The sequence below is a fragment of the Rhopilema esculentum genome, unplaced genomic scaffold, assembly GCF_057945365.1.
Source record: "Rhopilema esculentum isolate cy_ngs unplaced genomic scaffold, ASM5794536v1 HiC_scaffold_27, whole genome shotgun sequence".
Taxonomy (NCBI): domain Eukaryota; kingdom Metazoa; phylum Cnidaria; class Scyphozoa; order Rhizostomeae; family Rhizostomatidae; genus Rhopilema; species Rhopilema esculentum.
This window is the reverse complement of record NW_028300838.1, coordinates 599,484-611,472: the sequence shown is the minus strand read 5'-3', so window position 1 is coordinate 611,472 and position 11,989 is coordinate 599,484. Positions and strand designations below refer to the sequence as shown.

The 11,989-nt window shown below is 33.4% G+C and overlaps 1 protein-coding gene across 2 annotated transcripts in view; it reads left to right on the top strand.

The window, feature by feature from the left end:
- The first annotated feature begins 34 nt into the window (after positions 1-34).
- The window catches only part of LOC135695053 (proteasome adapter and scaffold protein ECM29), a 40,009-nt gene continuing 28,054 nt past the window's right edge, over positions 35-11,989 (top strand). For both annotated transcript variants that reach the window (XM_089115367.1, XM_089115366.1), the window contains exons 1-15: positions 35-226; positions 1,449-1,579; positions 1,966-2,055; positions 2,467-2,493; positions 2,737-2,855; positions 3,638-3,787; positions 4,074-4,197; positions 4,871-4,968; positions 6,036-6,077; positions 6,336-6,423; positions 6,915-7,031; positions 7,988-8,152; positions 8,466-8,515; positions 9,086-9,152; positions 9,665-9,787. In XM_089115367.1, coding sequence (XP_088971493.1) covers positions 166-226; positions 1,449-1,579; positions 1,966-2,055; positions 2,467-2,493; positions 2,737-2,855; positions 3,638-3,787; positions 4,074-4,197; positions 4,871-4,968; positions 6,036-6,077; positions 6,336-6,423; positions 6,915-7,031; positions 7,988-8,152; positions 8,466-8,515; positions 9,086-9,152; positions 9,665-9,787 — 1,452 coding nt within the window. In that variant the 5' untranslated portion in view covers positions 35-165. The remainder of the gene's footprint in view (positions 227-1,448; positions 1,580-1,965; positions 2,056-2,466; positions 2,494-2,736; positions 2,856-3,637; positions 3,788-4,073; positions 4,198-4,870; positions 4,969-6,035; positions 6,078-6,335; positions 6,424-6,914; positions 7,032-7,987; positions 8,153-8,465; positions 8,516-9,085; positions 9,153-9,664; positions 9,788-11,989) is intronic.

Genomic DNA, 11,989 nt, shown 5'->3' with positions numbered 1-11,989 from the left:
TGTTCTCGATCTGTTGCAGCCATTGTTCATTTTCAGAAAGTTTGAAATGTTTAAAATAAGCACTGTTTGCTCCTTCGGAGCCTTGACGTGAACAACGTTTCGTCCCGCGGGCTCGGCAGATTCCGCGTATCACGATGATGTTGCATTAATTCACGACAAATCGCAATGGCGGACGGAGGCAGGCCAGCTACGGAAAATCCCAACGCCCAAGTAATAAACGAATTAGGTGGGTTTATCAAGTTTTCTGTTGTCCTAATATTAAATTTAAACTCATTTTTGATAGCTTTTTAGCATGTTGATATTCTAATATTTGATTTTTTCCAAAACAAAGCTAAGCACCTCTATCTATGATTCTTGAATGTAAGTCCAGTCAAATATGATTTAACAAAAATTTGAAACATATTCAGACCTGTAAAGTTTCAGTTTTGAACATGAATGAGTTTATTTGAAATGGTGGGGAAATGTTTGGGCTGCTATGTGATCTCTAATCCAAGAAATCAGGAGGAGAATGGTCTTGCACCTAGGGTGTATGTACCTATGTGATCTCAAGGCCAAGGGTGGATCTGGGGTTAATTCTGATATTGTTATGGAGGCTTGGCTTATAGAACATGTTTTGTTCGCTGCACCCTCTAGTTCTTTCAGAAACTACTACTTTGAGTAAACACCCTTTATACTCTCTAACAGTCTCATTTTGCAGGTTGTTCTAGCCATTCTTCAATTATTGGATGCTTCCAAATCTTCTTGTGCTATGAAAGGGAGATAATTTTCCTTTGCAGCGGTGTAGATAGAGGGTGCTAGAGGGGGCAAAAAACCCTTGTAAAAATAAACTGCTATTTTGCTGGAAAACTTCAGATCTTGCCAGAAATTGAACATGTTTTTTATCAGAGTGTTGAACTTTGAGAGGAAAAACCTAAAAGCTGAATAAACATGAGAATATCTCAATTTATCAAAACATTTTTTTATTTCAGTTCTGATGTTGTTGTTATGCTCAATTTCATAAAAAAGAATAAAATCTTGTTACATCTATGCCCTTCCTATGAATTTTACTGGGTCTGGGTCTCATTTTGCAATAGAGCTAGCTTGTTATTCAGGTCAGGCAAGAAACGATTCTACTGAATTAGATCTCTGATAAATATGGCATTACTTAATATTTGGAGATTTGCTGTTATCTAGTCTTTATCTCTTCTTTAGCCAGGCCTTGTTAGGGAAGAGGGTTTTCTAAGATTCAGAAAAAAGCTAAAAAATTGAATAAATCTATAAACTTCTTTTAGAATGCATGATAATTCTAGTTTGATGCACGTGAATGCAAAAACAGGCTGGAATGTGTGTGTCTCATGCAAAATGCTTGAGACCTGGAAGGTCTGTTATAGGAAGATATAAAATTAGCTGTATTGTATGGACTGAATATTTTATTAATCATATTTTGTACTCTTTTTCCTGGTACACAGAACTTGTTGAAAAAGTGTTCTTGAAAATTGTGCTAGCAGACACTGATGAGAAGCTTGAAAAAGCATTTGCTACTTTCCTTGCTCCTGTTCTTTTAAAGCTTGGCAGCAACAAAGAAGTTGTGAAAAATAAGGTAAATTAAATGGATCATTATTTTTCAAAATTTCCTTGTAGTATCAATATTTCTAGATTTTGTTTTATTTCAGGTGTATTCATTTAACAAGTTTGTTTATATATATTTAGGAATTTGTTAGGTGTAATATTTAGGAATTTTATATTTATAGGTGAACTTGCAGATAGAGTTAGATTTAATTATGTCTAACCGACTGAACACATTCAAAGTTGGTATTTAAAATGTTTGTGATTTTTGGAATCAAAAACTTTGAGATTAACTCTATCCCACATTTCAGTGTAAATCTAATTTGTTAGGTGTAATATTTTTGGAAAGCCTTTTACTTTTTATTATTTAAAAGCTGTTCTTATGCAAAGCTATATTGGTTTTGTTATCATTTCATGCAGGTCATTGAACTTCTTACTCATATAAACAAAAGGTTAAAAAGCAGTACCAAAATAAAACTACCTTTAGAGTCACTTCTCAAGCAATATGAGGTTTGTAATGTTATATTATGCAATGAAATTTCTATAATTTGATTTTATGAATAAAACATTTTTTATCTACAAAATTTTATTCAAGACTATTGAGACATTTAGTTGACACGAGAGAGTACCATTGATGCACATTCAGTTAAGAAAAATTCTCTTTAAAGAAGGTAAATTTTTTGAAAATTAAAAACCGAGGTACTTTGGGCTGATGTTTAAAATTGAAAGTCCAGCTAAGAACTGATGAAAAAGCTCTAAATATTTTAGGATTTTTGAAACCATCCCAGCAATTGAAACTCTCATAATACCTGTTGTTCGTTCATTATCAATAACAAAGGGGGAAGGACACAAATATAACTTTATCTTACAAGGCATGATCATTTTTCCAGCTTATAATTATTTTTTTGTCCTAAATTTTAGGATAAGAGCACACACCAGTTTGTCACTGTAAGTAGCTGTGATAATTGTTGTGAAGATTGAAATTAATTTGCTGATTGTCAGCTATTGGTACATTTCTTCTTGTTGTCATTTCCTGAATATCTTATCTTTTTTCAATTTTTACAACAGTGCTTAATGATATTCTCACTTTCTGACTTCCCAACTTTCATTGTTTTCATTTTTTATCAGATGTTGGAAATTAGAAATGATATATTGTTGGCATGTGTTGTAATACTTTGTTTTATATTGTAGAATTTTACATTGATTTACATAAGAATGGGATTCAAGAGGTTGGAGTTGACAGACCGGTTGAGTTTCATTCCAAGGCTTTTTCAGCTTATGAAGCAAAGACCAAGACAACAACAGGAAATGTATGTATGCATCAAATGTTTTTTATGAAAACAGAAGACACATTCAAGCAAAGCAGAAACAGCATGCCATAGATTGTGTTGCATTTGCTGGTTGTGTCTACTTTGAATTTGACCAGAGCCCAGAACTCAGTGACATAGCATCTATGCAATGTTATGTCAAGATTTAATTAACCTGTCAATTCAATGAAGATTTTGAAGCAATCTCTACTACCTATATTTATCAAATATTTTATCTAAGCTGTAACTTGTAATACAGTCCTCTCCTAAGTCTGCAAGAGCTTCCCTAAAAAGAACTTTTTAAATTAACAAATAATCAAGGTGTTCACTCTTCTATCTCTGGACCATCAAATATCCCATCATCTGTTCAAACTTCACTTATCATCTTTCAAATTAGTAACAGAGCCAATAAAGATAACTCTGTATTAAGGAATCTTCTTGTTGGTTTTCTTCAGGTGCTTTGCATTTCTATGTTTTGCCTTTAATCTTTCTTTTCTGCAAGGCTCCCTCTCTTTACCTTTTCTTTACCTTTCCTTACTTCTATGTTCCAATTTCCTTTTCAATTTTGTTATGAGTATCTTGACATTAAATTTTGCTGAAGAATTAGCATTTCAACAAATCTCTGCCAATTGCCAAATATGAGATACAATCTTCTTTAGTCATACCTCTTATTCAACATGGGTTCTTAAAAACTTTTCCATGGCTTTTTACAAATATTTATTCATTAAATGTTCTTGATAATAACAAACTTTGACAATCTCCCTAATGTCCTTTCTTTTCTAAAGGTTTCTTCAGATGATTGTCCCTTTACTGAATGAAATAAAATTGCCAGATGACATTGATGGAAAGAAGAGAACTATCACTTTCTTTGATGACAAACAACTATGCTCACTTTTCTTAGATTTTACAATGGACTTTTTGTTTTTGCCATACAGGTAAATTTCAAGCTCTTGTTAAGATCAAAATCTTTGGTATGAAGTTATTAAATGTTGAGTACTTTAGGGGGGGGGGTTTATTTGGTCTTTTATTTTTTAGTTGTTCAATTACTTGTGATTTGCAATTTATGATATAAGTAGGTTTTGAGAACTTGATTGCTAAAGGCTTATTGTACTTTTCAAGTATGTCAAAGGTTTTCTAAATAGATTCCCTATATGTGAATCATTAATATAATTTTGCCAAATTTAAAATACCTAAAAGTTGAATATTCTAGTTCTTTTTCAGCAATGATGCAGTTGTATCTTCACAAGATTCTCAAAGTTCTGCCAGTATTCCTGCTGGCCTTAGTAAAGTTGCTTTCCAGAGATTTAAATTTGATCCACCATTGACCTCAAATGAGATTGAGCAGGTAAGTTTTGACTGACTATCCTGGTAATCATTGAACAAAGTTATCTTTGAAATCTTGTCTAAAATTCTCTAAATACACATTTCCTTGACCCTTCCTAGTTGCAATATTATCACAATTAAATTATAGTGCCTTGTCATTTTTTTAAACATTTTTAATGAAACCTTGGTGTTTCTTGCACACAAGCCACATGCCAGTTTTAAAGAAATATTTTTACATTTGCTACAAACATAATTTTTTATTCATGTCTATGTCATGTAATGCTTAAAGGTCTCAGATAAATATCAAATGCTTCAACAAAGCTGCAACATTTCATTTTATGTAACAGGTCATTATTTTATGTAAACAAATGTTTCTACATTTAATGTTGAATACAGAAATTTACAAAGCATGTGTTGTCACAGCAGAAAAGTTGGTGTAAGTAGAAATTCTGAATCAGCTCAGCTACTGTGGCCATAAATCTTTGTAGTCAATGTAAAGAACTCCATAAAGCATTCACAGAAATGAGCACTTATTCTATGTGTTCTCTGAAGATTTCAATCATTTAAAAATCATTAGAAGCAGACCAAATGCAGCACTTTTCCTTTGTCATATCTCCTTTCGTTGACAAGAAAATTCAGTGCATCATCTTTTTGCTGAAACCTATGTTGGTTTTATGTAAATTTCCATATCTTAGGCAAAACTTGGAATATTGAAGATCACTAGCTCTGAAGTTTTACCTGCTGTTGATGTAATTGTTCATTTTGTTATTGCAACTGGAGACAGCAAACACAGGTGAGTTAAGACAATTTAATCTTTTCTCAACTGACTCTTCATTTAGTTGCTCTTTGGTTAAGTTGTTCTTCCTTATATTAAATTATAAATACATTGAAAATCTACATGAATTTTTCAATGTCCTTACAAGAAAAATCATGCAAAGTTGTTTCTTTTTTCTGCATAAATTGATGTTCCTGAAGGTTATCAGTATTTATATTTGGATAAAATAAGTTGCTTGTTTTAGAGAAAGAAAGCAAATTGGTGACACAGAATTTTGCATGCCTTTCCATTTCTTAACTAAAAATTGCCTGCCAAAATTTATCAATGGAAAGTGGGATTCTTTGAACATCAAGGCTTTACTAACGCAAACTAATCGTCAATTAAACACATTTTACTGTTTCCTTCATATCAATAAATTCCCTTTCCTGTATATGCAATATACATCGGCTTTATAAAATCATCTCTTGATTGTACCTTTTTTACTATTTGCTAAATCAATTGGTGCATTAATTGGATCATGACATATTTTAAAGTATTTTTCTTTTAACCCATAATTGACCAGTTTCGTGCCTGTGTTCATCAACTCTAATTTCCCTTGTTATTTGTGAGAAACAATTTGTACAGAAAGTTTTCTAATTATTCCTCTGTGCAAAGGCTTTTTTGGCCAAAGAATCAAATTATAAAGTTTTTTGGTAAATTGTACATGTTTTATTTTCAAAGCGTGTTTCATTTCAACCTCTTTGATTTGGATTTCATGTAAATTCACTTGCCATGATAACTTGTCAATATAGATAATTGATGCTTAGTTTTATCAATCTAAGAATATTTTTTTTATTTGATATGCCAAAAATGCGTTGTTGAAGGAATAACGCAAGTTGAAAGAATTACGCTTACAATGCTTTCAGGAAATACGTTTATTTTTAGTTGTCTTACGGCTTATTTTTCCAAGTCATTAAAAAGCAATATAATTTCAGGGGTTGTACAAGGGTTTAATGCTCTCAAATATTATCTGACTTATTGCAAGACGTTCTATTGGTATACTTTATAAAAGCATTATAAATTCTTTATTTTCATTAATCTTTTAGTGTGTCTGACAAAGGAGAGCACTGTATTAAGAGACTATCAAGGTATTTAATTATCTTTTGAGCAGCTATATTTTTGCATAAATTTCTGGTATTATGTTTGCACATGATTTGTTATTTGTGTCACGTTCTAGAACTGATCTCTCAAATTTGATTTATCTTGCATATAGAAATTACATATAAATCACGAAGTTTTTATTCCTTCCCTTTGAAAGAAGGCTTGAAAACAAACCGACTATTGTCCACCTAGTCAGAAAAGATGAAAGCGTCACTGTGATCGTGTTAAATTTATTGTTTTTTAAGCGCTGTAGATTGGGAAAAGAGCGAAATAGTTGACAAGTTATTGAAAACTTTCCAAGGAACTGTTGTTGCCCCAGGAAACGCAAAACAGGTAATCGTTATTTTATCTGAATAAAAACCAAAAACTTTTATAGAAATTGCAGATTTAGTAGTTTATTTTATTGTCATCAGAATTTCGCAATGGACCACCTTTATCTTAGAAAATTTATATTTCTCCTCCTATACACTAATCCTTGCATAAAATAACCTACAATATGAAAAACCAGCCGACAGGTTTTTTAAATCATACACCCTTCAATTTTTATTAAGGACCTTTTTCACTTTGATGTAAACATAAGTTCTAAATAGAAAAGTAATGAAACTTATTTTTGTTGTTCGTTGTTTTCTCAGCAATTTTTACATACACAGCATGTTGTTTGCAAAATAACAAAACACAATTTGACTCTTAAAATGAAGAGAAATAAAGCGTTCAATAGAAAAAACCTTATTATTCAAGCAGGCTATAATGTACTTGTTAACGTTATTTCACTGATGTTCATGTTTTAGCCAGAATGCTTAAGAAATTGATTTTATTTTTTCCAGGCTTTAACTGCAGATCAGGCAAGGTCTCCTGCAAGTATGCGATTGAAAATGAAAATATTCCCATATATAATTCGCTCGAGATCAGCTGCCAACAGAAATCCTGCTGCAGCCATCAAGGTGAGAATAGTGTTGCGATTGAGCTGCGAATGAATACAACGAAACCTTAATTAACAAGCAACTCTAAACATTTGAAACAATAGACATAGCAAAAGTTTTGTACAAGCCCCAGAATCTGCACAACTCTTTGTATCAATTTGTGATTCTGGCTCTGAAGGTTGGTACTGTATGTCTTATTATATTTTCATAAGACAAAGTAGAAACCCGCATAAAAGAACCTAGGTTTTTTTCTGGCAGCCTGAATAGGTTCTTGATTAGCAGGCTGCTATTCTAAATTCCAGTCTAAAAGGTTCTTATATACGTACAGGCCTTGCACACATTAACAATGTTTTCCACCGCAAGAATTCTAACAGACACACTAAATCCAGCATTGTTTTCCATGTTAAATTTCAAGCCAATCAAATGAATTTGTGTTGTCCAATTAGAATGCAACATTCCATAACCTGATTTACTCTAAGCTTGTTTAATTTACCAATGTAAATAGGGTGTAAAAATACCACTCTAATTGTCTTATTCCTATTTGTCTTATTGTATGCTATTTGTCTTAATATGACATCAAGCTTAAAACGGGATATGGAAAGGGGGGGGGGTGGGGGGGTTAACATAGAATCGTCCCGTGCTACTCACCAAAGTGTAAACGATGTTATAGCCCAAAAAGTAATTTCTTCAGACTTTTAGTTTTTCAATACGTTAAAAATTAAGACTTCAAATAAATGCAAATGTTGATATGTTAAATCCATTTCTGTTACATTTAGCTATGAAAATTATAGATTCCTGAGCTTTTTCAATAATTTTAAAATAATCCAATCTAATCAATATCTGTTCATTTTTGTTCTGGAAAACGTCCTTAAACAAAATTCTAAGTCACTTGATAAAAGAAATTTCATGTTTTGTCTCTTTCTATTTTATTCATTTTGATTATGATTATTATTGCATGTGTAAAAATTTATTCGTAGATAATTTTTGAGAGCCTCTTTGGGGAAGAAACCAATGCTCGATTGAAGAAATATGCTGTTGAGTTTTGTCATCATTTGTGTCTTTTTGGGTCAGAGAAAACAATGTCCTTTGTTTCTCCATTGCTATACCAAGCTTTCATCAAGATCATCTCTGACAAAAAGCAGGTATGATGATTATGATTACTGACTCTTTTTTCTTTACTATCAAAACGTTCTGGGGATATATTTACGTTTCGCAAAGTAAGTACTGTAAGGAGGCTGTCTAAGCTCTTGAAATGTCACTTATGAATTAACTAATATGCTTAAAGCACTGTCCCTGTTATATCCTCAATGATTTTAGTACCGAGAAGCATCCTGTAGTAGCTTTTTGTTCTCAGTCTCTTGCTATAGATTAAAATAGCTCTTGCTTGAAGGAAAATAAGAATGTCCTTTCTGTTTGCTATTTTTGACTTAATTAATCATTTTCACCCCCAACCAGGAACTGAAACTGCGAAGTCTCGCCTATTCTGGCCTTGGGAAACTTTCAAAGTAAGTCATACAAATAATTTTTCAAGCAACAAATATTGATCATAATGCGAATAATAACCTTATTGCAACTGGCCCCACTCTTATAAATACCATGCCTGGTCTTATGAAAGATAAAGTCAAACTGATATGTGATATTGAAAAAATAACCATTGTGGGTGTTGTGCGTAGTTTGGATAAGTATAAACTTGATCCTTTTAAAATCCAACAAGAAAATAATGCAACAAAAAAGAGAATGCAGCATGAAAAATTGCACACAAAGATGTACACAAAGTTTTGCGCTTTTGATTTTCATTATCTTGTCATTATGGTACCTGATGAAAAGCTGAGTTCGAAACTGCCCAGTAACTTTTCTTCTATGGCCCTTCAGCATTTGTTTTTGAAAAATGTAATTCATAAAAAGAAAATGTCGAAAAACTATCTTGTATTTGTTTAATTTGCCAAACAGGCTTAAGATTAGCTTAAAAGTATGCTTCATGTTTCTCCGTGCTATCTTTAAAAGGATTGTTGCATTGATGCCACAGTTATCACGAATGATTCAGACTTACAGAATGTGAATTATTCTGTTTTTAGACGCGCTACCGGCCTTTTTAAAAGAGATATTGCACTTGTGCAGAAGCTTTTCAATGTGCTTGAAGAGGTATGTTTGGTTTGCATATTCGCTTTTGGATAGTGTCATGATTATATAAAAATATGCATTATCTTCCTTCGAAACCAAGCAACTTTTCCTAGCCAATTGAATTGCATTGTTATCATTGTTACTCAATATTCATGCTTTGTTTACTCTGTTTAGGGATGAGTATTCCAAAGCCTTAATTCACTGCACTAGATACTACAACAACAAAACTAGCCAAAGATAGCATGTAGCACATTTAGACCAAGTCAATTCAATTTGCAAGTCGTATCTTGACTTTCAAATGTTTCTCTACTTGCTTGATGTTTAGTAATGAATCCTGCATGTTTAGTACTGAACGCCCCTAAAATGCGTCCATTTCACTGAACTGAAAGACCGATGTACATTTTGTTTGTAGAGAGATCGACAAACATTTTGTTCACTGTGGGTGTCAATTCCTTTGTTTTCTTTTGCAAAACAAAATGGTGTATTAAGTCAAATGGTGCAGCATTTTTGTCTAGACTCAATTTTGTTTACAGGAAGAAAGAGAGATTGTCTTATCGGTCCAAGAGGCATTGTCAATGATTGCCCCAGCTTATCATGGAATTACCGGAACTGATTCAAGTTTGATGGAGACATTAATACTCAGCAACTTGGAAAAGGTGAAATGTGTTTGATTTATGTTATCAAAACTAGTACATGTTTACAGGTAGTTTTGTCATTGAAGTATATTTTGACTTTTTAATATAGTTAAATCACGGACAACAGGTCTGTGAAGACTAACTGGATTCAGGAGTGTAAACATAAACATTTATTTTGGGGTGCTTAGCCCCACTGTCTTAGACGTGAAGACGTAGCAACATTATTGCCATTGGAGTAGTTAAGATTTTGACATTTTGAATTCAAGTTTTTTTATAAACATATAGAAATGAATGACTATATTAAAAATACAGAGGTAACGGACAAACCAACACAGTCATGGAAGAGAGGGTTAAGTGCCAACATGCTCAATTTTGAAGTCAGTACATCTGCACATTGCAGTTAACACACTAGGAGTATTTCTTCCTCGATCTGCAAACGTTTTAGTTTTGGGTCCTTCTAGGATATTGGGGAGGACCCAGGCACCCCTGTCCCCTTTTACGACTCCCCTGATTATGGCAACGTGGTATAAGACTAATCTTGAAAATCAAAGTTTCAAAGGTTCACCTAAATTTATATGATAACGAATAATCTAGCGTAAATAATGCGCATTCTATATATCTGAAACCCACAACCATTACAATATCAAGCCCGACATATCGTTTGTGAAATGTTATTAAAAGTTTAGTTGGGACTATTTCGATCCATATCTGGGTATGTATTTTCCATCTTGTTCTTTTGGATCCTTATTCTGACGTTTTATACTCAGCAGAGGAGTGTCAGAAGAAAAAGCTTTAGTATGTTACAAAGTGTTAGCCTTTTCCAAAGCCATTTTCAAATTTTGTACCGCCAAAAAATTCTTTTTTATTTAACTATACTGTTCGTGGTGGAAGTACAAACATTTCATTCAAAATATGAAGGATGGCATTTCTAACCATCGTTGTATTTTGATATTTGATGAGTCAAAGCAAACTTTGTTTATTGAAGCTTCCGATAACGCAGGCATACTGTCTGTTTACAAAGTTACAGGTCGCCAGCCAGCCACACCTTATTAACGTTGAATTTTTTAGTCAGCTACATTATTTCCGGATTGATGTCACCAGTTTACTTAGCGTTGATTGAAAATATCTAGGCTCAGTGTGCGTGAGACGATGATCACTGGAGTGAAGGGCAAATGCTTTTAGTACGCCAGTCTGTTTCAGACCAGATTTTGAGGCCACCACTTTAACCTGCAAAATTATAACGTCTTTTGCTTTTTGTTATTTCTTTCCATATTTCGCAATTTTTTAGTCGGGATGGAATCGTTTCCTCGTTTTATTTTTACCCTAGTTTTTAATGACATGATAAGTCATCATCATCGTCATCGTTAGAAAAAGCAAACTCTTGTGTACGGTAGCTTTTACCGGTGAGGTATTTTGTGAAAAACTTGTTAGAAAAAATGATTGTCTACAGAAAACACTGAAATATGATATATGCCAAAAGATATGGAAAATTATGTTGGAACACCTATATCGAAAGTCTATGATTTAGAAGATGTTCGAAATTGGATTGTTATTACCCAATGATAAACAGCTGGAATTTCCGACGTTGCTAAAACGAGGAACAAGCGGAACAACCAAGTAACAAGCGGAACAACCCAGTAACAACCCAGTAACAAGCGGAACAACCCAGGAACAAGCAGAACAACCCAGTAACAAGCGGAAATGTGAATTAATTGTTTAGTAAATAACACAATGGGGCGTTTATAATCGAACTCTCTGAAGTTCGTGTGGGCTAGAACTATCAAGAGGCCGTCAATCATGTCCTCGTCTGTTTCGGAGGCTTTGTGATTTTGCCAACGGACAGAGAGAATCTATCGACCCCGGATCGGGACGAAAAATAAATAGTAAAGCATGCCTAAAGGGGTATGGGGAATGCTCCCCCAGAAATTTTTGAAAATGGTGGCTGCTCTGGTGGCTATTTTGGTTGCTAAAATAGCTATGCTGGGTAAACTGCTCTGGCGGCAGTGGCTAAGATAGAGGGAATCAGAGGGGGGCAACAAAACCCTATAGAGCTAGACCGAGGGGCAATTTACTCTTGAAAATTGCGTACAAGATTTCACCAAAACAAAAGGATTTCTAGGGATTTTCAGATAAAACAATAGGATTTTCATAAAAGGTGTACAAGATTTTCTTGGAGAGATTTGCCCCTCGAGCTAGACTCCTATTTTGTCGGAAAACCTCTGG